The sequence below is a fragment of the Mus musculus genome, chromosome 1, assembly GCF_000001635.26.
Source record: "Mus musculus strain C57BL/6J chromosome 1, GRCm38.p6 C57BL/6J".
Lineage (NCBI taxonomy): Eukaryota > Metazoa > Chordata > Mammalia > Rodentia > Muridae > Mus > Mus musculus.
In genome coordinates this window covers 100,466,406-100,491,921 of record NC_000067.6, presented here as the reverse complement: position 1 = coordinate 100,491,921, position 25,516 = coordinate 100,466,406, and the positions used below count along the sequence as shown (strand labels likewise).

The following is a 25,516-nucleotide window of genomic DNA, read 5'->3' as shown; positions in this document are numbered from 1 at the left end:
TCTTTGCATTGAAATGTTAACCAAGAAAATGGCATTAAAAAAGGAATCCTGCCTGGCACTGATGATACATGCTGTTATTCCCAGCAGGAGGCAGAGGCAAGTGTATCCCTGTAAATTTGAGGCCAGCCTTGTCTGTAGTCTGACTTCCAGTTCCTTTCAGACTTCCAATATTTTCTTTGCTAAATTCTTTATTATGGTTCTAATAATGATCCTATGTAGATTTTATGATGAGTTTCATGTAGCCCATTTCCCTCAAATAATATCCCCTATTCTCCCCACTACAAATACAATAATAATAATAATAATAATAATAATTAATAATAATATGATAAAATCTTATCTTATCCATTTGTTGTGTAAATCAAATCTTCAGCTTTGTTCTCTTTTATACTTTCCTACATTGCATCGGCAACCCTAACTGATTCCTTCTGAACTCAGATTCACTTGGAATTTCCCCATTTTGTGATGTCCCAGTGCTGCATTCTGAAAACTTTTAGGTCATTCTTCTTAACTTCTTCCCTCTTATTCTCTGTAATCCTTTCTGGACTAAGCAGATTAAGAATTCCCTAAATGTCCTCTCTGGCAGAGTTCATTCCATTGTAGGGAATTTGTTTATTTCTTTGTGTCGTTGTTTTTATGAGACAATCTTGTATAGCTCAGGATAGCCTCAAAATCACTATAGCCTTGGACATGTGATTCTCTTCCCTTTCCTTCATGACGAATATTGGAATTACATGTGTGTGCTACCATTCACTGTTTATTTGAAGTTGGGAATGAAACTAAGGGCATTTGTACATACCACAAAGCCCTTTAACATCTGATGTACATCCCACCCCATTAACTCATATTTTTACTAATAGTCTATGTCTACAATATGACTCATAAACACGTATCCAAATAAACACTATAGGATGACAAATCTCCCCCAGAGCAATGTGAATCTGTTCTTTGAAACATAGAGCTACTGTTATATAACAGTCTTGTGGAAGACAGAAATGTAGGCAAAATAAGACACAAGTTGGACACTGAAATACTGAAATCAGGATGATTCAAGAAACTTTTAACCAAATTACTGAGTTTCTTACATGTTTTTTTTGTGTGTGTGTGTGTGTGCTTGACATGCAATTTAGAATAAGTCAGTTAAGAAGAGAACCCTAGACAGTACTTTGAACCAAACTGCAATCAATGAACACAAAGTGTAGGTGTTTTGTTTTTTCATGGGTCATGTTGGCTAGGTGTTAATTATCTAAGAAATCAAAGTGGGTACTGAGAGATTAATTACTTGACACTGCATTAACCAAAGAACAAATCAGCAAGACATATTTATATTCCACACAAAAGATACAAAATCTTTCTTTATTAAATATACAATATTTATGTGTAAGTCTTATTTCTGTACAGCAAAAAACCATAGAAAATAAAGAAATTGAAGGCTAACTTTAACATTCACTATACAGTGTATTAAGACATATTACATGGTCTACAAAGCAGACATGGAATGTGGCAACATCATATGGGTCTAGGGATTCTGTTACAGGAACAAACCCCAAAAAACAAGTAGTCTCATGTTAACCCCAAAGGAAATAAATGGTCTTTTTTTGCTTCTGTTGTGCTTTAATCAAAGGACAGCCTGTTAGGTATTTGGCAAATTGTCTTTTATACTTTGTTATTTACCTTGTGAAAGTGATCTCTCTGATCTCTCATTCTTCCAAAGAAAGTCCTGACCATGTCAGGAAGACTCTAGTTTCTCATTTCAAATGAACATGGACAGTCTTTGTCTTTGGAATTTGGAAATTTCATGAACCAAATATGAAGTGTTGTCTACTTTATATGGTATAATTAGAATGTGTCCTGTGCCTCCATGTCCTTTTATTCTACTTTCCTGCCATAGGTTCTCTGGCAGTTGGAAGTGTCTATTAAAATGAACATAGGCTATTGAGAAGCCTATTTATTCCCAAGTTGAAGATAAAATTACTGGCATTGATCTTCACCAAATACAAAGTCCTTCTTATGATTCAAGCAAACTAATTTGGGCCAGGTATGATCATTTACTTTATTTATTTATTTATTTATTTATTTATTTATTTATTTATTTATTCATTTATTCATTTATTTATTTATTTATTTATTTTTTGCAATGCTATTTAAGGCAGGGCAAGATTGTACTTACTGATACTCTCATTCAAAGAGAAGAGATTAAGTTCGTACTTCATATATGTCTTTGGGACATGGCTGAGTATAATGTAAAAGTAAATCTATACAGAGCCCCATTCATTTCATCCTATGAGATTACAATGAAAATATACATCTGAGGAAGGAATTCAAGGAGGCAATAGTAGCCTATTCTATGTATCCAGTGTCTTTTCCTTGTCCTCTGAGATTTACTACTGGGATCTGAAGTATGACACAGTATAATGCTAATGAAACTATGACTAGCACATATCAGCTTTGTAATAATTTGTGACTAGCCTACTAATTTTAATTTGCTATTTGATGCAAACTGTCTACTGAGGAAAATCATATGAAGACTCTTCATAGAGTTTCAGGTGATGGCTGTCTAAATAGTCTTAGTTTTCTGAATAATATTTGAGAAAAAGCTCTGCTAAGGTTCTCTCTCTCTCTCTCTCTCTCTCTCTCTCTCTCTCTCTGTCTCTGTGTCTCTGTGTGTGTGTGTGTGTGTGTGTGTGTGTGTGTTGCATATTCTCTCCCTTCAGGTGGATAAACTATATAGAATTTGTGAACACAAACATAAGAAAGAAGAAAAACACATATTCAAATCAAATGATGTGAGGAAGACTCAGGGTAAAGCCAAAGAGATGTTAATAAAGTCCAAAAGTGTATAGAAGTGATTCAGATAAGCTGAGTCTTTTAAACAACACATTTACAATCTGTGTGAAGAAAATTAAAGATTACTCAATCATTCTTCAAAAACTGAAACATGTTTTCATTTGCCTGTATCCCTCTTCCATTATCCTTCTTTGCCACATACAGGTATAACCTTGTATGCTTATTTATTTAGCTGAAACATGGTCTGGAGGACAGTTGAAGACCAAGCATACATAAGCAATCATTTCCAGAATAATAAGTGGAAGAACAATATAGGTGCCCATGATTCTCTTACCAGACTGCAGTTGTAATAACATTGATAGATTGTAGCACTAGTGAATTCCAAAGAAGTGAAGCAGTTGGTAGACAAACAAACTAAACAATAGTTCCACAGATTTGTGCCCATGTCCACGGATACAATGTGGATGTTATAAATGCACTCTCCCAGTGTAAGTCTTCTAATTGAGATGATATGATACGGTGAGAGAACATGTATGAAACACAAGGCTGTAAAAAGCCATGTAGATCATACATTAGTATGAAGTTGCTTAGATGAGAAGCACATCAATAAATTATTAACTCAATAGACAAATAATGATAGGTCTCAGAGATTGTTCTAACTATAGTCTAATGGTTCTTTGCAGCACAGTGGGGAGAATTAAAAATTCCAGGCTATCAACCACTGGAAGGGAGATCTAAGAGAGCTGTGGCATAAGGGATTATCCACCAAAGAAGTGGTCACAGAAGGGGATGGAAGTAGACTGCTCTTTCCTGCTTGCAGTCTACATGTGTCTGCCACATATAGAGGCATGCATTTGAAATGCTTTATCAATAATATAAAAAGTTTAACATTTTTCAAATGCATCTTATATAAGGAGAGATGATAGTCTACACCTTGCCAGAGTCAGATAATTCTCTCTGAGTTTTGAGGTAAGGCTGATTTATAATAGAACACCAGACCAGCCAGGGCTACCAGGTGGAACCCAGTTACAGAAATTGTGTGATATAGGTACCTTTTTCTCTTTCTCTGTCCAAGACATGCTTTATTGTCTTGTACAGAAATTTGCCTGCATGGGCAGTTACATAGTTTGAAGAAGAGAAACAAAGAAATTACATATGGTAGAATTAATAAATATGACACAAAATTCAAAGATTTAGCCAGAAATGTGTTGTCTTCTAGAAGTCTCTGGAAACGATTTATATATTTAATGTGCACATTACTTGCTCTCTGCTCACTGGTGTTCTGTGTCGACTTCTGTTGCTGTAACACAATTGAGAAAGTGGATAAACCAAATAGATCTTGCCACTATGCTAACACTGGCTCTTGCTTTTCACTGTGATGGCATTCAGTGTAGGAGGGTGCAGATTACTACATTTTCACTTGGTGTGTATTGTGGCATTGTGAGAAAATTATGATTTAGCCCTGAGATCACACATTGCACCAACTTGGCACATATTCAGCATTTTGTTTGCATGCCAGTGTCCTGGTCTGTACAGCCTACTTATTTAAGGATGAATCCAGTAAAATGTGTGCTATGCAGAGGGCAGAGACTGGCTTCATGAATTTTCCTACATGATTACCTGTAAGTACACCTTAGAGGATGAGGAAACTGAACACACTTAGTGGGCTTGTAACACCAATTCTATTTATCAACATCATGTCAGCAAAATGTAATGCTTGCTTCTAAGGACTACAGTTAGAAAGTATTTTAGAGGCAACACTCATTTTTACTTCTTATTTCACTACTAACAGTGCTTAGGGCTAAACTACGCATGACCTTCATGTCTGGTGTGAGAGAAATATGCAGCCAAGAGAAAATGTGAATTATAAAGTCTTGTTTAGAGATATAACATTCAAAAGTAGAAACAGAACAAAAGGAAAATAGAAGGAAAAAGAAATATACTCTTAATATCTATTGTTTTATTAGACGAACATTTCTATTATCAAAGATATAAAAATGTAAGAGGGCATATTTGTTAGAATTACTTTAAAATAAATTCACTACCAAAAATTAATATTCTAAAAGAAGAAGTGGTATGTCAGAAGTAACATAAAATACTAAGGAAAGAACATATATTTAGAACAATATCTCATATTTGTGGTGTGTGCCACACTCCATCCTTCCCTCTGTAGCTTTGTAAAGGAATAAAAGCTACAGCTGGGAAACTGGATTAAGCTAGCAAGCTCTTTACTAAGAACCTCCTTGTCCAGAGCAGTGATGGACAGTAAGAGGTAGGATACTGACTAAGAAGGAAGGCCTATTGTCTCTCAAGTATATGTGTTGCAAATCAGGTCTTCCATGCAATGGAAATTGGTCAGGATCTTGCTTCTAGTATTTCTTGGGAACTGAAATGCTTAGATAGTTTCTCCCTATTCATTTATTGGAGGTGGTCCAACGGCACAGTTAAAACTATTGTTACCATGAAATGATCAATATTACACACCTGCAGCAAATTCAAGATGCTTCTTTGAATGTGCTTTGCCACCAATAGAACCCACACCCTGAAATGCATTACTCTTACTTAGGCACATCAGTCAACTGCATGAGATACTTATGTTTACATTGGTGCAGGTACAGACTGGAAAACATGATGTGCTTCACAAACTAAGGACTCCCATGAAATCCTCTCATATAGAGGTAACCACACTGCCCCGAATAACATCTAGTCCCTTGCCTCCTGGGAAATATCTCTGTTGTTGGAATGAAGTCACCACATGTGTTCTATAATGTAAATCCTGGTAGCTAACCTGTACATTTTTCCTTTACCAGACATTTCTTTTTTTGTTTGTTTTTGTTTTTGTTTTTTTTTTTGTTTTTTTTTTGTTTTTTTTTGTTTTTTTGTTTTGTTTTGTTTTTTTGAGACAGGGTTTCTCTGTATAGCCCTGGCTGTCCTGGGACTCACTTTGTAGACCAGGCTGGCCTCGAACTCAGGAATCCACCTGCTTCTGCCTTCCAAGTGCTGGGATTAAAGGTCTGCACCATTTCTTGATTAGATTAAATTTCCATGATATTTTCTTTTTTCCCTTATTTTTTCCTGTTTTCCTACAATCTCAGTTAGATTGGCCTAAGCCTTTTCATAGAAACAAGTTAGACTTTTATTCGAATTCTGTGTATACTACCACTATACACATACATGTATATTTCTTTTCTTAGGAAAATCTTTGAAAGATCATAGCTAACATGTTCTAGTAATGTGGAGAAGGGAAGTGGCAAGGTACAGGAACAGCTACTTCATCATATCTTTCTTGAAACCTCCTGGTATTCATGCCTCAAAATAGCATAGCAAGAGAGGAGCAAAATAGATGTTCACTATTCATTCACTTAGTATTAGAAAGTACTAAAATTCTATGGAAAAAAATAATGAATTGAGTCAGGGGGCTACTTATAGTATGGACATTAACCTAACAAAATTAAACATCTCTTGTTTCTTTCCGAATGCCACAAAATCTAGCAGGCAAGAAGAGTTTCCCTCTGCCTTGGGTCTACCAGGTGTGTGTCCTTATAACTGGGACTCTACAACTACATTCCTTTTGTTCTCCAAGGTGCTATGGGGAGCTGCTGTTATATATCCCATGCAGACCTATAGCCTCTCTCAACTCAGCTCCCCACCTGTTAATGGAGTCATGTTCTCCTAGAAATCTAAGTCCTGAGTGGAGAAAGGCTATTGGCAGGAAAATGAATTCTGCCTTGTCATTAAGCTCATTAAGCCATGACAAGAGGGAATTACCTGATTTAGACTCACACAGCTTATCAACTTTACAAACTTTTCTTTGTAACCTAATATCTCAACACTCCCTTCCTCTCTCAGAAGGAACTTAAAAGAACAAATGTTGCTTTCTCTGGGTAGATTTTCTCTTCTTCATACTTTCCTGATTAATTGGGAAACTGCTCCCTGATAAACTCATCCCTTAAAAGATGATCTGACAATATCATTCTCTGTCAGACACATACACTCCATTTTCTTCTCTAAAGCCGTAATACCTAAAAATGTGATATTGACCAGGGACAATTGTTAAAGGCAAACACCACAGAGCTCAAGTCTATTCGAAGCTGGAAAGATCAAGTGCCTGAGAATCTGAAGAGAGAAGTTTAGAAACTGGACTACAATCATAGAATGTGCACGTGGGCACATGTGTCTCTTCCTTGTTTAAAATAGTAAAGTCCCTGTCCCAGTGGTCATTTTTTACAATGATACATATGTCAATAGATTACAATATCCACAGCTACCTGATCTCCTGAGCTGGGCCGAGGAGATTGGTGCTCTTGGTGGATAATATGTATTCTAAGAAATGAATGGTCTGTGAGAGAAAGAGAATGCCTAAATTAAAAGAAAGAAAAGAAAAAGAGATGGAAACCTCTGCAAAAAAGAGGACCAGATGACCACACAATAGTTCAGATGAAGTATTCCCGTTTGCACTCGATGGCTGTGTTTTGCAAGTCAATGTCATTTCTAAAGGAACTGTCCAAGTTGTCTGGGTATTCCTTCTCCTTCATCTGATTGGTACGGTGTGACTGCTTTTGCTGATAGAGGAAGTGCACCATGATTCCAAGGACACAAAAAGTGATAAATGTTACAATTGCTATGACACCTGTTGGGGAAAAAGGGGGGAAAGAAAAGAAAGTTGTCACTGAGAAAATACAGGCTAGAGAAAGGCCAGCATTGGAGTGAAAAAAAATGCCAACATACAAACATACAAAGACTAATCTACCCTGTATCTAGAAATAAAGATCTGTTCATAAGCATTTGACTTTCAGTCTCTATGAAAGATCATGCAAGCACAGTATTGAGGGAGAAAGGCTGCTTCTTCTAGAAGGTTATATTTATAACCAAAGAATAAATATATTATTAGAACAACAAAGGATTTGTACGTTTCCAGAGTTATGTTTTCCTTTGTTTGTTTTTGTTTTGTTTTGTATTTTGTTGTTGTTTTGTTTTTTTGCTAGAGATCAATCCTAAACTTCTCAAAATTTTCAATAAACCAAGATTTGCCAAGAACTCTTTGGTCTAAATGACACCCCTCTTCTTTGTTTCTGTCTCTGTTTTTATCTATTTCTCTGTCTCTCTCCTTCTTTCTGTCTTTCTCTCTTGCATGTGTTTCCATGCGTGTGTGTATGTGCTTCTATATATGTTAATGTATGTATGTGTGTATGTATGTGAGTATGTGTGTGTGTGTGTATTTATGTGTATGTGTATAATTGTATATGTGTGTGTAATTGCCTGGCTTCCATAGCACTTGTGTTAATGACAAGACAACTTTTAGTAGTTTGTTCTTGCCTTCTACATTGTTTGAAGGCAAGTTTCTCTTGTTCTCTCTTCCATTTCACCATTCTGGGCTATATACAGATACTATATTTCAAAATAAATGAACACAAATTCACCCAGACAACAACAAACAACATGTACACAAAATTAATAATTAATATCAACATCAGAAATAATTTCATTTTTGATAAATATTTTTGATAAATACTTGCATATTTCCTATTTTCTAAGTTGTCTAACTAGTTAAAAGGTACCTATTTTAGAAACTTGTTGCTGGTCATTGCTCAGCCTTGCCAAGAATTCCTTTGTCTAAATAGTACTAATTATGTGAATAGAAATCACACAGTTAAATATTTATTCCTATCTTCCACCACTTTTTAAACAGTTGTGACAATAACTAAGATCAGCCATGTTTGTTATATATTCTAAACTTATTTTGTAATACATTTCCCAAATACTTTTAAAGAAAAAAATACTATATCAAAGTTCATAGTCTAATCAGGATGGGAACAAATGTCTGTTCTGAAGCACAAACTATTGACGTAAAATGTGCCAGGTGTAGCCTCTTTTTCTGCAACTGGTTTGAAGGGGTTATTGCAGGCGGCAGTGTCCCAGGATCTCCTGTGGAACTTTGAAAACCTTCCCACTACCAGAGAGACTCAATATAGTTTGTCAATGAGTTCAGAAGGGCAAAACACAGTCTTTTCTTATTGAGAATTTACAGGAACAAAAAGAAGTACAAAGGTTTCTATGACATTTACTGATTTCAAAAATTATCAAGTTCAATTGTCATCCCTGGACATGGCATTCAGCTCGCATGGGTATCTTAAGGAGCTTCCTAAGGAAAGGTGGTTCTTCTGCTTCTCTGGTGTGCTACTGTGATGGACTCCTCCTATCCCAGTTCTTTTTTCTTTTTTTTTTCCTTTGTAACCAGGGTCTATGCTGCTACATTGCCTGATTTCCTATGGCCTTCCTAGTGTGCTCATTCTAGGCAGGCCTTAACTTTACCTTTCATCTTCTGGCTCTATACTCAATACAGGTCTGATCCAGACTGGAAGCAAATTAAATGGGAGTGAAATGAATGACTCCTACTGATTTTATAGAACTCCATCTGTTGTGGATCCATTCATCCCAGCTGCCAGAATGCAGGGGTGAGACACCTGCTAGAGTTATAATCAATTGATTTTCATATTTCAGGCATCTTATATTAAGTCAATCATGGGAGATAATTTGCATTGTAAGGCCCAGATCAGAACATCAAACTACTGACTACTGCAGCCTTTAGACTAGCTAAGAGAATGAAAAGTAGAATAGGATGCAGCCGACAGTCAACTCAGATACAGTAAAGTAAGCAAAGGTGGAGAATGAGCTACAACCAGAGCAGGCAAGCTCTATATCCACAAGTAGATGGCCTGCTAGACTTGGAACTTCAGTTGTGTAGGGTTCATCCTGCTCATTAGATCTAACCCAAGTCACTTAGTAAAGGAAAACTGAAAATGACTGCAGCTCTGTCCATCTGTCTGCTCAAATGTGACTTCTTTCCACACATAATTTTATCAGTCTGTTGTGTTTGTGCTTTAGAAGTGACAAGTAGATGAAACGAACATGATTTGAGATGCCCGCCTGAGAGTAAATGTTCCAGCTGTTGCTTCAGAAATCAGCTCCCTGCTGAATATAAGGCAAGATGAAGGCACTGAAGGAGGATCTGCTCTTAATCTTGTAATGTATGAAGAGGCTAAGTGCTGGACAGAGTGCCTGAATCTGTGTTCTGGATGATCATAGTCTTCAAATAACTTTCTGTAGAGAATAGGGTCATAGATATCTCTCCTGCTTTTAGTAATGAAGACAGGTTACCTCCAATGAATGCTGAGTCACTCTGGATTGTATTTGTGAGTGGTTCATGCTCATCTGTCTTTCCAAAGGGAACTTGAAAGAGGAAAAGACAAAAAAAGTAAACTTTACCATTTAGTCATACACAGAAAGCAAATATACAATATACAGGTATGAAATGTAACAGCATTGCTGTAATGAGATATGAACTAGTTCAATGCCAGAACCTATATTAAAAGCTGAATTCTAGAGATCCAAACTGTACTCCTAGTGAGAGAGTAGTCAGTCTCATATCTAAGTGACATATAAACAAAAGGAAGACTGTGCCCATGAAACAAGATGAAGGAGAAACATGACTCCTGCTGCCTTGTCCTCTCATCTCAACAGGTTCCATGTCATAAACATGAACACACTTTGTCCATATTTAAAGATGAATAAAATGCACAGCTTACAATTTATGAGTGCATTAGTTCATAAGTCATGAGATAGCCTTGAGCTGGTGAAGCTGCTGCCTGGCCCAAGTACTTTCAGTCTTCCCTTCAGTCGTCTACTTTGCTAGAGAATTCTTGGGATTGAATAGTTGCCTTTTTCTCCAAACATACTTTACTCTTTGCCTCAATGTACTCTAGTGGCATTAACTACAGAAGATCGGAGGATAGCTGAAGGCACTGGAAGAATTAGTACCTTGGAGAAGCCCTCACCATGAGAACAGATGTCCAGTGTGTGCTCTTAACCTGGGAGCCATTGCTATAGTCCAATTTTTCTTTTGAGATAGGGTCTTATATATCCCTTACTGGTCTTTAACTTATGATATAGTAACCTTGATTTTACTGTGTATTAGAGAATGGGAGACATAGAGGAAAAAATAGAGAGAGACACAGAGAGACTTCAAGATAGGAAGTAAGGTAAACAGGAAGAGGAGAATGGGGAGAAGAAGAGAGAAAGAGGATAGGGAATAAGATATGGAAAGAAGAAAAAGAGTGGAATGGATAGGAAAGAAGTTAGAGAAGAGTGGAGACAGAAAAATTTAAAGATGAAGAAAGACAGGAGTCAGAGTCATAAGGAATAAGAATGAGACAGAGGGAAACTGGGAGGGAAGAACTGGGAAAGAGTAAAGAGTATAGATGGAGTAACAGATCTCAGGGAGACAGTGAGGCCAGACAGGATTTAGTAAGGCAGAGGCAGAGGCAGAGAGAATGTCAAGAAGGTAAGGAAAGAAAAAGTCAGGGAAGGAGGGAGATGACAGGAATGAATACCAGACATTTAGCTACTACCTCCTATGTACTTACAACTTTTTACTCTGGTACATTTTATGCCAAGGTTCCTTCCAGGAACTCCTATTTTTTTCATGAATACTCAAATCTTAACTGTCCACAGTTCATATAATTCCTTTTTCTTAACACAGCTCAAATTGGCTCCAACTTTATTTAGTTTATGTGCTAATTTTAACATTATAAATAATATATTCATTATGTTAATCCATTCTAGCATGCTTTGAAGTTGATATGATAATAGATATGAATTTACTTTATAAACTTGAGTGTTCACTAATGCTACAAAGAAAAGTTCAGATTTAATAAGATAATAGATTCTGAAGTATGTTTGTTGATCACTTTCTACAAAGTAACCTTTATGAAACGGGTGATATAGTCCAAGAGTATTTATTCTTCACTATTGATCTTCACTGAATATGATATTTGAAAATCACATCTTAGCTTTAAATTTCCCACCTCCAAAAATAAATTCCTTAGTGTAAATGCATAAATACATCTATCAATATTTGCCATTTACTATTTATCTACATACCATATATCTACTTATCTATTCACCTAGCTTCCATTTCTCTGTCAAAAAATTAATACCATCTGAGTATACATATTTGCATGTATGTATGTAAGGACTCCCATTTTTGTGTATAGTACCAGACATTGCTTGCTGAATAAGCAAGTGTAATCTTTCACCCTGTACTAAATATGCTAGATCTCATAAGAAATATGTAACAATACCTATACATTACCTTTGAAAATAATCATTATCTGAGAGTGTCAAAGAGTAATTTGAACATAGAGACTGTCATTATTATTTTTTCTATATCTGGCACTACTCTGTAGCTGAAGAGTGGTCTATCAAAGTTAAAACAGGAAACTAATACTTTATTTTTTCCCCGGAATTTCCTGACTCATTTGAACACTTTCTTGTTCAAGATATGCATGTATTTCCCAGGTATGAAACACTTTTCATGTAATGGATACGTGCCCCCTACAGGGATACTTTTTAAAGAGACAGAATGTTCTAAACGACTTTTTTTTTTAAGACTCAGGGAGTAGATATTTCAACGACTCCAGGAAGTTGCTGAAACAGATAAGAAGCAGTAGGTCCCTCCTACCCCAAGCTTATGTAGGACTGATTAATAATATTCTCATATCAGTCAAGATACCTGGTAGAGTCTCAGATCAACAAGGCTGCTGAAATGTGCAGAGATTATCAAGACTGCCTGGGAGAGGCCCTGTCTGAGCTGTTGAGCTGCCTACAGATTGTCCAGTGACTTTCCCTTTGTCAGCTTATATAAGTTATCACCCATGCTTGGGTAGGATTTGGAGATGAATCTCTTTGAGTCATTTCTATTCCTGTGAGTAATCAATCACTTATATCTCTATAAATAGCACCAATTAAACTCAGTGGTTCAGCAAATTGGAATTTGGTAGGATCTTAGGTTGGTCTGTCTTCTGTTCTTGATCTAAGCAGACTAGATATTTCTTCACATATTCTCAGGATTAGTGACAGACAATCCTATGTTAATTAACTCCTAGGGGCAGTAAATGCTCCCCATTACAAGCATGTCTTTCAACACACAGAAAATGCAAGTCCACTGCCTCATCAGCAACCAGCTTGTTATTTAACTGACCCTCCCCAAGTCAATGTGCTCTCTCCTCTAAACACCATACAGACCATTATAGGACCATTTGAAATTATCTACATAGCACAAGTTTGATCAAGTTCCTCAAAAGATCCAATCCTAAAAGGCTCAAGCTTGCTAGCCTTGCACCACACAAACGACACAATCAAGGCCATAAATCCTATTTTCTCCTAATTATTTCCGTTGCTGACTAACCTCTGTGCTTATTTATGTAAGGCAGATAGATGGTTGATAGATGATAGATATGGATGGGTAAGTATACACACACACACACATACATGTATGCAAACATACATACACATACATGCACATGCACACAGTGGAATATTACTCAGCCACAAAAAAGTTTGACTTGCTCATTCTAAAACGTTGTGGACTAGACAAATATATCAAGTGAAATAAGCCACTCATAATAAAGAAAAAATAACAAAACTTGTTAGCAGAGTTATAAAACAGCAGAAGTGTTATTTGTGATGGATATTCAATGGAGCATCCTCTGGGAAGTACCTGATGGAGAATAAACAGTAGTCACTCCAGTCACATCAGAGTCTATCATGGAGTCACAGCTGGACTCTGTCAAAGTCCCTTGAACAGTCACAGGAGAAATGCTGGCATGGCGGAGGGCTGCCTTCAATGGTGCGATATGGTTATATTGGACTGAAGAGAGGCATCCAACAAAACCCAGTGTATTTGCTTTAGCAACTTCTGGATCCAACCCAAGAGTTTCTGCAATGAATAAAAAGAATCATAGGTCTTTTTTTTCAAAATACTTTATGTAATTTTGTTGATTAATAACTAAAATAGCTGAAACTCTCTCATTGTTCTTTAAATAAGGAAATTCTTACTTATCTTCTTTCTCTTTTCAACTATACATTTACTTCAGGCATCAATATATCATTCAAGATGTATATCTCACAGAAATGGGCTATGACTATCACTCCTTTGAAGTAAAAATGTTTCAAGTTTCAATTTTTTTATTCAAGTATTTTATGAACTGTATAAAGAATAATGTAGTTCTCTCATACTCTTCTACAAATCTAGATATTTGAAAGAATTTTTATCATTGTTCCCATCAGGATTTATCTATGGATGCAGGTTATTAAAACACAATCAAATCACAATACTCATTGCAATATTTAATTCATAATTGTTAACAAGGTAAAATAATAAGAAATCAATGGGATTAAAAATGAAAGCTGGTCTCTCCAAGATGCATCATGTTCATTATCTCCGGGAAGCTGTGTAGACTGAATGAGTAAACATTTCTACCTACATCACATCACTGCATCATACTGATTGGACATTAACTTGGGAGATGGCTTTTCGCCTACGAATATATTCAAATTGCTGGAGTATTTTTGAGTCTTTATAAGAGATAGAGATGCAATAATTTGGGTTCAGAGTAAGATCAAATGTCTCATTTGCATCAAGACGTCTCATTCTTTTTTCTCAAAGAGGGTCATTTGATAAAATTGCTGTGGTACTGTTACATAAACTACAGTGCATAATGAACTATATTTTTGTTAAAGTATAATAGTTTCAACATAACTAGATGGTTCAACTGATTATTTTATTAGGAGAAGTCTTTTAGTTTTTGAAAAAGGTACAGGAATTTTCTTATTTACCAGCATACATTGTAATTTTATCTTGATTAATAAATGTTAAAATAGTGCATTCCTTGAACTCTAAGTATATATTTGGCTAGCAGCATTAAGGAAAAGATATAATGACAGTATGATAGAATAAAAGATGTTAATAGCTTTTAGTGTTTCTTGCCTTTGTACTTTTCCTAATTCTTAAAAAAACAAACAAACAAATAAACAAACAAAAACCCTCGTATTCCCCCCTTGCTTTATTGCTCTTCCTCTCTCTGTTTTTCTCTTTCTGTTTCTCTCTCTCTTACACACACACACACACACACACACACACACGTGTTTGTGTATGGGTACCTATAGAAGACAAAGAATGTATCAAATTTTGTGAAGCAAGAATTAATTTTGTTACTACTAGGAATCAAACTTCTACAAGAACAGCAAATGCTCTTAATCATGGAGCTTTCTCTCTGCTCTCATTAAATTTTGTCCCACTCTTGCTTTGTTACCTCCAACATCCACATAAAATCAAAATCTAAACAAAACAAAACAAAACAAACAAACAAAACCAGCATTTCATTTGTCCTTTCTTATATGTAAAACCAATAACAGCCCATATAATTTCATGTGTTGAGTATAACACATTGGTGGAAGTTTAAATAATTTCAGTTACATACTGATAATTTTTTTATTTCTGTAGTTTGGAAATTTAGCAGCATCTTTATGGCTTAAAATCAAAGAGTCAGTATCATCAGGTTGTGGATCCTTTGAAGGAAAGTATAGTTCTTTCACATGGCCAGCTCCTTTATCCTTCATTTTACTTCCTAGCTTCCTTTGCCTGTCTCCATAATAAGCAATGTTGTCTCATTTCGTTGTACTTTTTTCATGACCACTTCGGCATATGATTTTCTTCTTTACCTCTTTATTTTATACCTAATGACATTTGTGTCTACAATGGTTTCATCAAAATCATTTAAAACTATCTAGATTGAGGAGATGCCTCAGCCGTGAAAATAATTGCCAAGTCATATAAATAGCCATTGATTGGTAAGAAGTGAAGAGTGACATGTTCAAAATCCTTAATCATCAGGGAAATGCAAATCAAAACAACCCTGAGATTCCACCTCATACCAGTCAGAATGGCAAGGATCAAAAATTCAGGTGACAGCAGATGCTGGTGAGGATGTGGAGAAAGAACACTCCTCCATTGTTGGTGGGAGTGCAAGCTTGCACAACCACTCTGGAAATCAGTCTGGTAGTTCCTCAGAAAACTAGACATAGTACTGCCAGTTGATCCAGCAATACCTCTCTTGGGTATATACCCAGAAGATGTTCCAACTGGTAATAATCTCACATGTTCCACTCTGTTCATAGCAGCCCTATCTATAATAGCCAGAAGCTGGAAAGAACCCAGATGTCCCTCAACAGAGGAATGGATACAGAAAATGTGGTACATTTACACATTGGAGTATTACTCAGCTATTAAAAACAATGAATTTATGAAATTCTTGGGCAAATGGATGAATCTGAAGGATATAATCCTGAGTGAGGTAACCCAATTACAACAGAAGTCACTTGATAGGCACTCACTGATAACTGGGTATTAGCCCAGAAACCTAGAATACCCAAGATACAATTTCCAAAACACAAGAAAATCAAGAAGGAAGACCAACGCGTGGATACTTCATTCCTCCTTAGAATAGGGAATAAAATATCCATGGAAGGAGTTTCAGAGACAAAGTTTGGAGCTAAGATGAAACGATGAACCATCCAGAGACTGCCCCACCCGGGGGTCCATCCCATTATCAGCCACCAAATGCAGACACTATTGCATATGCCAGCAAGATTTTGCTGAAAGGACCCTGATATAGCTGTCTCCTGTGAGGCTTTGCCAGTGCCTGGCAAATACAGAATTGGATGCTCACAGCCATCTATAGAATGGAACACAGGGCCCTCAAAGGAGGACCTGGAGAAATTACCCAAGGAGCTGAAGGGGTCTGCAACCCTATAGGTGAAACAACAATATGAACTAACCAGTACCCACAGAGCTCATGTTTCTAGCTGAATATGTAGCAGAAGATGGTCTTGTTGGCTATCATTGGGAAGAGAGGCCCCTTGGTCTTGCAAATTTTATATTCCCCAGTACAGGGGAACACTAGGGCCAAGAAGTGGGAGTGAGTGGGTAGGGGGGCAGGGTGGCAGGAGGGTATAGGTGACTTTTGAGATAGCATTTGAAATATAAATGAAGAAAATCTCTAATTTAAAAAAGGAAAAAGAAAAAGAAGTGAAGAGTGAAGTTACCTACTTATTTGTAGTGAATGAAGAACAAAATTAAATCTCAGAGATGAAAAAGAAGTTAAAGGCAAGAGAAGGAAAGTGTAAACTGGAATGATATTTTTGTGCTGACAGATTTCTAAACAGTGGAAAGTGATAATTCATTGAACTATGCCTTCAGGGTCCAAGTCAAGAAAGTTTATTTTCATTCACAGATATTGCTAGAAGGAAGCCTTCAGCAATCCAAGAATGGTACTACTATTGAAATTTTCACAAGTAAAAGCTTTTATACAAAAATAGGAATATAAAGAAACTGGGTGAAATGTGAGAAAGTGACATTCTTTCTTTAAAGGAAAGTTGTGTGAAATATTCTTATTTTTTCACAACGGTTTATTCTACACAAACCCTAAATCAACAGATAACAAAAGGTTTTAGAAAAGGGAAGAATTGTTATGAAGACAGAGTTATGTAATAGGGATCACTGTTTTAAAAAATGCTTATCCTGTATGATAATATGAGTTATATTTGAAAACCCCAATGAGGAAAAAGAGAACCAAATGCCTGCATGTGAGTACACACACACATAAACACACACCCATAAAAGTTAATAAATAAATAAATAAATAAATAAATAAATAAATAAATGCGTGTTTTGTTTGAGGGCCACATACTTATATATTTGATGCTTACAAAAATGAAATAGTAAAACGAAAACAAAGACAAACAAAACAAAAACTACAAAGGATAATTTAAAACATTTTCATCTCTCATTGAATTATAAACTTGTGAGTAGTAAAAACATAACTATTTCTTCCAAATAAGTGAAAGGGTACAATTTTTCAATATTCATTACCACAGAAAATAGTAATATATATTTAATTTTAAAGGATTTTATTTTATTTGTATCATATGTGTTTGTGTGTTTATATATGCAGATAGATGTGCATGAATCTATTTTAATGCTTTTTATGTGTGTGTTTGCATGTGCAGATAAGCACAGTGCCTACAAGAAGGGAGGAGATGTCATCAGAACTCCAGGAGCTGTTGTGAAAGAATTTTACATAAAATATGTAAATAATTTCACAACACCAAATGAACTCAGATATTTGAAGAATTTTTCACACTTCACAGGGATCTACATTGATGGTCTGATATATTTGGTAATATATTTTGACTCAGATGTAGCTAGGGAAAAAATAACTACTTGATGTCATGACCTGGAAAACCAAGATCAAAAACACCTTTAACAGATAAAAGTGCCTTCACATAAGCATAGGGATCTAAAATATACCACCAAAATATATCACTTTTATGCTCTGTTCCCAATATTTCTGAATACACATGACCTCTACTGAAGCAAGGAGAACCATGAGGTTTCTTTCCATAGCACGTGTACTGCTTTGGAAAAAGAAAGCTATGAATAATACTAATAATAAATAATACTAATACTAATAATAGAACCCATGTTTTTAACTGCCTTATTAGAAATAGTGTGAGTTTACATTTTTTTCTTTTTTTCTAATTAGGTATTTTCCTCATTTACATTTCCAATGCTATCCCAAAAGCCCCCCATAACCTCCCCCACTCCCCTACCCACCCACTCCCACTTTTTGGCCCTGGTGTTCACCTGTAATGGGGCATATAAAGTTTGCAAGTCCAATGTGCCTCTCTTTCCAGTGATGGCCAACTAGGCTATCTTTTGATACATATACAGCTAGAGTCAAGAGCTCTGGGGTACTGGTTAGTTCATAATGTTGTTTCACCTGTAGGGTTGCAGATCCCTTTAGCTCCTTGGGTATTTTCTCTAGCTTCCCCATTGGGGGCCCTGTGATCCATCCAATAGCTGACTGTGAGCATCCACTTATGTGTTTGCTAGGCCCCGGCGTAGTCTCACTAGAGACAGCTATATCAGGGTCCTATCAGAAAAATCTTGCTAGTGTATGCAATGGTGTCAGCATTTGGAGGCTGATTATTGGTTGGATCCCTGGATATGGCAGTCTTTAGATGGTCCATCCTTTTGTCTCAGCTCCAAACTTTGTCTCTGTAACTCCTTCCATGGGTGTTTTGTTCCCCAATTCTAAGAAGGGGCAAAGTGTCCACACTTTGGTGTTCGTTCTTCTAGAGTCTCATGTGTTTTGCAAATAGTAACATATCTTAGGTATTCTAAGTTTCTGGGCTAATATCCACTTATCAGTGAGTCCATATCATTTGAGTTCTTTTGTGATTGGGTTACGTCACTCAGGATAATGCCCTCCAGGTCCAACCATTTGCCTAGGAATTTCATAAATTCATTCTTTTTAAATGCTGAGTAGTAGTACTACATTGTGTAAATGTACCACACTCTGTATTTATTCCTCTGTTGAGGGGCATCTGGGTTCTTTCCAGCTTCTGGCTATTATAAATAAGGCTGCTATGAACATAGTGAAGCATGTTTCTTTCTTACTAGTTGGAACATCTTCTGGATATATGCCCAGGAGAGGTATTGTGGGATCCAACAAGGCGATACCTAAACATGATAAAAGCAATATACAGCAAACCAGTAGCCAACATCAAAGTAAATGGTGAGAAGCTGGAACCAATTCCACTAAAATCAGGGACTAGACAAGGCTGCCCACTCTCTCCCTACCTATTCAACATTGTACTTGAATTCCTAGCCAGAGCAATTCGACAACAAAAGGAGATCAAGGGGATACAAATTGGAAAAGAAGAAGTCAAAATATCACTTTTTGCAGATGATATGATAGTATATATAAGTGACCCTAAAAATTCCACCAGAGAACTCCTAAACCTGATAAACAGCTTCAGTGAAGTAGCTGGATATAAAATTAACTCAAACAAGTCAATGTCCTTTCTCTACATAAAGAATAAACAGGCTGAGAAAGAAATTAGGGAAACAACACCCTTCTCAATAGTCACAAATAATATAAAATACCTTGGCGTGACTTTAACTAAGGAAGTGAAAGATCTGTATGATATGAACTTCAAGTCTCTGAAGAAAGAAATTAAAGAAGATCTCAGGAGATGGAAAGATCTCCCATCCTCATGGATTGGCAAGATCAACATTGTAAAAATGGCTATCTTGCCAAAAGCAATCTACAGATTCAATGCAATTCCCATCAAAATCCCAACTCAATTCTTCAATGAATTAGAAAGAACAATCTGCAAATTCATCTGGAATAACAAAAAAACCTAGGATAGCAAAAACTCTTCTCAAGGATAAAAGAACCTCTGGTGGAATTACCATGCCTGACCTAAAGCTTAACTATAGAGCAATTGTGATAAAAACTGCATGGTACTGGTATAATGACAGACAAGTAGACCAATGGAATAGAATTGAAGACCCAGAAATGAACCCACACACCTATTGTCACTTGATCTTCGACAAGGGAGCTAAACTATCCAGTGGAAAAAAGACAGCATTTTCAACAAATGGTGCTGGCACAACTGGTGGTTATCATGTAGAAGAATGTGAATTGATCCATTCCTATCTCCTTGTACTAAGGTCAAATCTAAGTGCATCAAGGAGCTCCACATAAAACCAGAGACACTGAAACTTATAGAGGAGAAAGTGGGGAAAAGCCTCGAAGGTATTGGCACAGGGGAAAAATTCCTGAATAGAACAGCATTGGCTTGTGCTGTAAGATCGAGAATCAACAAATGGGACCTCATGAAACTGCAAAGCTTCTGTAAGACAAAAGACACCGTCAAGAAGACAAAAAAGCCACCAACAGATTGGGAAAGGATCTTTACCTATCCTAAATCAGATAGAGGACTAATATCTAATATATATAAAGAACTCAAGAAGGTGGACTCCAGAAAATCAAATAACCCCATTAAAAAATGGGGCTCAGAGCTAAACAAAGAATTCTCACCTGAGGAATAGCGAATGGCTGAGAAACACCTGAAAAGAATGTTCAGCATCCTTAATCATCAGGGAAATGCAAATCAAAACAACCCTGAGATTCCATCTCATACCAGTCAGAATGGCTAAGATCAAAAATTCAACTGACAGCAGATGCTGGCAAGGATGTGGAGAAAGAGGAACACTCCTCCACTGTTGGTGTGGTTGCAAGCTTGTTCAGCCACTCTGGAAATCAGTCTGGCGGTTTCTCAGAAAATTGGACATTGTACTAACAGACAATAGTTTAAATACTAACAAATAACAGTTTCTCATTCCATTAAAGTTCCACCTGCCCTCTGAAATGGTAATGGGGAAGTCACTAATTCAGCACAGGAACGACTCTGGGTAAAACTGAGCAGATAAATTTTGCTGCTGTATATATGACCTCCTTCTGTGTTTTCGAGTTTTGATTTTGCCTACTATTAACCATTTGTCATTGTATCTGCCACAAAGTTTAGGTAAATTAATAATAATAATAATAATAACAATAATAAAAAAATAATAATAAACTTCTAAATCTTAGCTCAGTGCCCATAGGCACATTTTGCAGTTATTATATTTGCTTACATGTTCCTATAAACATTTATTTTGTCCAACATAATATAGTTATGTGTTATGAAGTAGCAAAATGGAGCTATTTAATATCTTCATCATGTTTGGGCAGGTAGTTTTTTAGATATGTGTGTTTATTACACAGGCTTGAAGAGTTGTGCTTGAATTCCCAAACCTCACATAAAAGAAGTTGGACATGACAGTCAACAGTCTGTTCCTGTAATACTGTAATTTGGGGGATGTATGTTGACAGATCCTGGGAGTTCCCAGGAGAGTCAGTGCAGTATATATATATCAAGCCTTTGGTTCAGTGACCGACTTTCTCAAGGGGAGGTGGTGGAAAACCATAGAGGATAGGAATCACTATCCTTCTGTCTACTCCATGTGCCTATTTGACTGCACATACACACTATATATGATTATTTTCATATCTCATACTCCCTTCTTTCTCTGATTATAAGAACACCTAAAATACATTCTTTCAATTCATTCCAAATGAATAGAACATTCCCTTTGTGGATCTATTTATTGATAGTTTGTTTATTTCAGACAAGGTCTCAGTAGACACTTCAGACTAGCTTGAAACACAATTCCCTTGCCACACTCACCCAGATATTTAAATGAGAGGTATTTCCCAACACGCCTTACTCACAACGTATTTTAAATAACTGTAATCACATACATACAAAAGAATTCTGCTAGAAACTAATTTCTAGCATCAATATTTTAAATAACTGTAATCACTTACATACAAAAGATGGCAGAATCTAATTTCTAGCATCAAAATTTTGCATTTTGATTAACATCTTCCCAGAGTGAATGCATGTTATTAATGATGTGGTGTGAGATATGTGATTATCATTATTGTTTCTATTGTATATCAGTTCCAAATTCCTTTGACTACTTTCAATATCCTTTCAATATATTGAATAATTGAAACGCAAGAGGTGTTATACTTGAAGGAAATGTTCACCTCATAATTATTTGCCATTGAATACATGTTACTCAAATGTTGAATGACTCAGTTGATAAGTTACTAAGGACTAATTTCTTCAGCCATTCTAAAGATTCTATTGTTCTTACTTTTATTCGTGATGTGTGTGTGTGTGTGTGTGTGCATGTGTGCTAAATGAATACCAACATGTTTTTGACTGTGTTCTCAGAGAAGAGAAGAAGGCATCAGGTCCCTTATTCATCAAACCTCAGTGCTTTAGACTGAACTGAGGATCCTCTGTAAAAGCAATAAATTCTAAGCACTGAACCTTTTCTCCAGCTCCTTCTTTATGAATTCCTCAATTTTCACATTAATTTATAAATATTCCATCAGATTTTAAAAGCCAGAGAAAGAATTTGGATATCAATCTTAGCTTGAATACACAATCATCAGGTGGAAAGTTTTTGACAACGAGAGAGGAACATATCTAATCCAGCAGAACTATTCAGGCAGGTTTAGTGGAATGTAGTATTACTTTTAAAAGTACGAAATAAGTCGAAAAATGTGCTCAAAACAGTTCAGTTCTGGAATGTAATGTGATATTTGCTATATGTCAAAAGTCATTTATAATATTTGAATCCCTTAAATGTCATAAAAACAAGCCAAGCAGGGCCTTATAGCACTGGCTTCTAAAAGAAAAGTGTTATACCAGGTTAAGATATAAATAGGGGGAGCTGTTGTAAATGAAGACATGAGCAGAAAATACAAGCAAGTGGTTTACCTCTAAAATTCACTAGAGCTGAAACAAAGTGAAAGGTTAACTAGATGAAATGTCAAGCATTAGGACTGGGAAGATAGCTCAGCCAGATCTAAGTTAAAATGCCCAGTATCCATATAAAAACTAGACATGGGTATGGACACCTATACTTACACCTCTGGCTTGGGTGTGTGGCATAAATAGAGACAAAAAAATTCCTGGAACTTGCTTGCTGAAAGTTTACTACAGGTTCCTTGAGAGAACCTGTCCTAAGGAAATAAGTTAGACAGTAGTAGAGAAGGATACTCAGACAAGCACTCTTCTCTGCATGTTTCCCATCTCCCTAATAAGTAATGATTTCAGACAATATATCTTACAGTTAAGAGAGATGACTGGCTGCAAAACAACAGAAAGGAATGTTGGCACATGTAGTGCAGGGGTGGCATCCAATATGTAATCTCCTCCAGAAACATTTATAAACTCCATTTCACAGTTGTTGTGCAAACAGTGAGCTGATATGAAAAGTGTTGGGTGCTTGGGTCTTCCACTGGAGCAAACAAACCTACCAGTGATCATCCTCAAAAGATGTGTCTCTCTTCCCACATGAAGATGGAAAGTGGTGTGCTGTAGGCATATGAGGGTAATTTGAGCATTTAAGTGTGAGAATGTGATCACATTTCATTATATACATATATGGAATTCACTAGGCTAGAAAAAAAGTATAATAGTACAACAACTAAGTTTCCCCTTGGATAAAAAACCTGAATAGTAAAAATAATGCTGTGGAACAAAAACATTCATGAAATCCAAAAATAAGGAAAAACATTTAGATTTTTTTAAAAATAAATAATTAGGTAATTGTAGTATATATGGCCCATAGCTCAGTTTCAGAAGCACTGGTATCCAGGGCCAAAAAGTGGGAGTGGGTGGGTAGGGGAGTGAGAGGTAGGGTATGGGGGACTTTTGAGATAGCATTGGAAATGTAAATGAGGAAAATACCTAATAAAATTATTTAAAAAAGAAGCACTAGGATGCAACACCTTTTTCATATTTGAAACATTTCTTTCCTGGAAGGGGAACTTTGAGACTAAATACATAAATAAAGCTTGTAAAGTTCAGGAAGCAAATTAGCACAAATTTCTATGAATTTCCTGAAACTTAAAAGATTCATAAGATAACAATCAACAGGGCAAGGAGACTTTCCAACAAAGCACACTCCCTGAAATATCTATAGAGAGTTTGAGGGGTGTAGGCTTCATGAGTCATCATTCTGGATGAGGTGAGATTCTCAGTGATTCAGCTGCCTTTCAGTCTTCGTGCTACTATCTAAGATGAAGAGAAGTTCATTGTATCTAGCACAAAAAGCACCTAACTGACTTGGAATGGATGTAATTGAGCTAATGTATTTGTAGTTGTGTTCTCTGTTGCTCTGATAAACACAATGACCAAATGCAACTTGGGACAGAAAGAGTTTAATTGGCTTACTTTTCAATCCTCAGTCTGTCATTGAGGGAACATGGGATAGGACCTCTAATTAGAAACTATAAAGGAATTATGCTTAACTTTTCACATTTTCCATTGAGTTCTAGCTCATTGTCAGATAACTTTCTAATGGAGCCCCAAGATTCCTATCTAGGAGTGGTGTCTTCCAGAGTGGGCGGGACTCACCTGCATCAATTATCAGTAAACATTTTTTAGTTATGGAAACAGGGCAATCTGATTATAACAATCTTCCAAGTGAGACATTCCCAGATAATTCAGGACTGCCAAGTTGACTACTGATGCTAACTAGGTAAGTGGTTAAAACATGAAATAAAGGGGGGGGGGATAAAATATTAGAAATTTTTAAGAAATGAAGCAAAGCATAAACAACAAAGAAACAAAGAACATAAGGAAGAATTAAAAAGGCAAGAGAAAATTTTGAAGAGATAAGTAGGCATATGGAAATGAGATTCTTCTTCTCTCAAGCCACTTTTCTTATACCCATTCATTGCACTGATTTTACTCCACCATCATGCCAATCTACTTTCTGTTTGTAAGAAGAGTGTCCTTCTCAGTTCTTCTCTCAGCTAGTACCAAAGTGTCACGATGAAGAAGTAGAGTTTCCTTAACCCTCATAAAGGGAAATAATGGGAAGAAAACAAAAACAAAAGAACATTTCGTAATATTAATGATATGTAGCCTTATGACAAAACATATATAAGTATATCTAAAATGCTTTCAATCTGGCCAATAAAAAACATGGATTTTTAATTTTACTTCCATAATAATGGCATGTCATCTGGAACTTTCCTTTATGAAAGAAGTTATGTTCTTTCTTCAACTTTATTGGTTTCTTCGGAGCTCTTCTAAGACTGAACATAGAACATTTACCTTCAATATCCTGGACCTTCTGTAACCTAAAGCTTAATGAACAATGTATTTGAATTTAGGAAAACATGTTGGGCTGATTGACAAATGTCATTGTCTGTTCTCTTTATAATGATTTAAAATACTTTACAAGTAAGGAGGAATACCTAGAATCTTTAGGTGCTTCCAAGGAGGGTCCTTTCACAGATGATATGCCAGATGTCTTCCTCGGTATGTCAGGTTGAATGCTCTTTACTAATGGGTGAACTTCCAACTTTCTACCCACAACTCATGATTTTTGTATGCCTCTAATGTTCCT

The 25,516-nt window shown here is 36.2% G+C and overlaps 1 protein-coding gene across 3 annotated transcripts in view; it reads right to left on the bottom strand.

The window, feature by feature from the left end:
• Positions 1-1,322: 1,322 nt before the first annotated feature.
• Positions 1,323-25,516, bottom strand: part of Cntnap5b (contactin associated protein-like 5B) — a 718,354-nt gene continuing 694,160 nt past the window's right edge. For all 3 annotated transcript variants that reach the window (XM_006529594.4, NM_172851.3, XM_011248005.2), the window contains 3 exons: positions 13,346-13,564; positions 9,946-10,017; positions 1,323-7,417 (listed from right to left, as the gene is read on the bottom strand). In XM_006529594.4, coding sequence (XP_006529657.1) covers positions 7,221-7,417; positions 9,946-10,017; positions 13,346-13,564 — 488 coding nt within the window. In that variant the 3' untranslated portion in view covers positions 1,323-7,220. The remainder of the gene's footprint in view (positions 7,418-9,945; positions 10,018-13,345; positions 13,565-25,516) is intronic.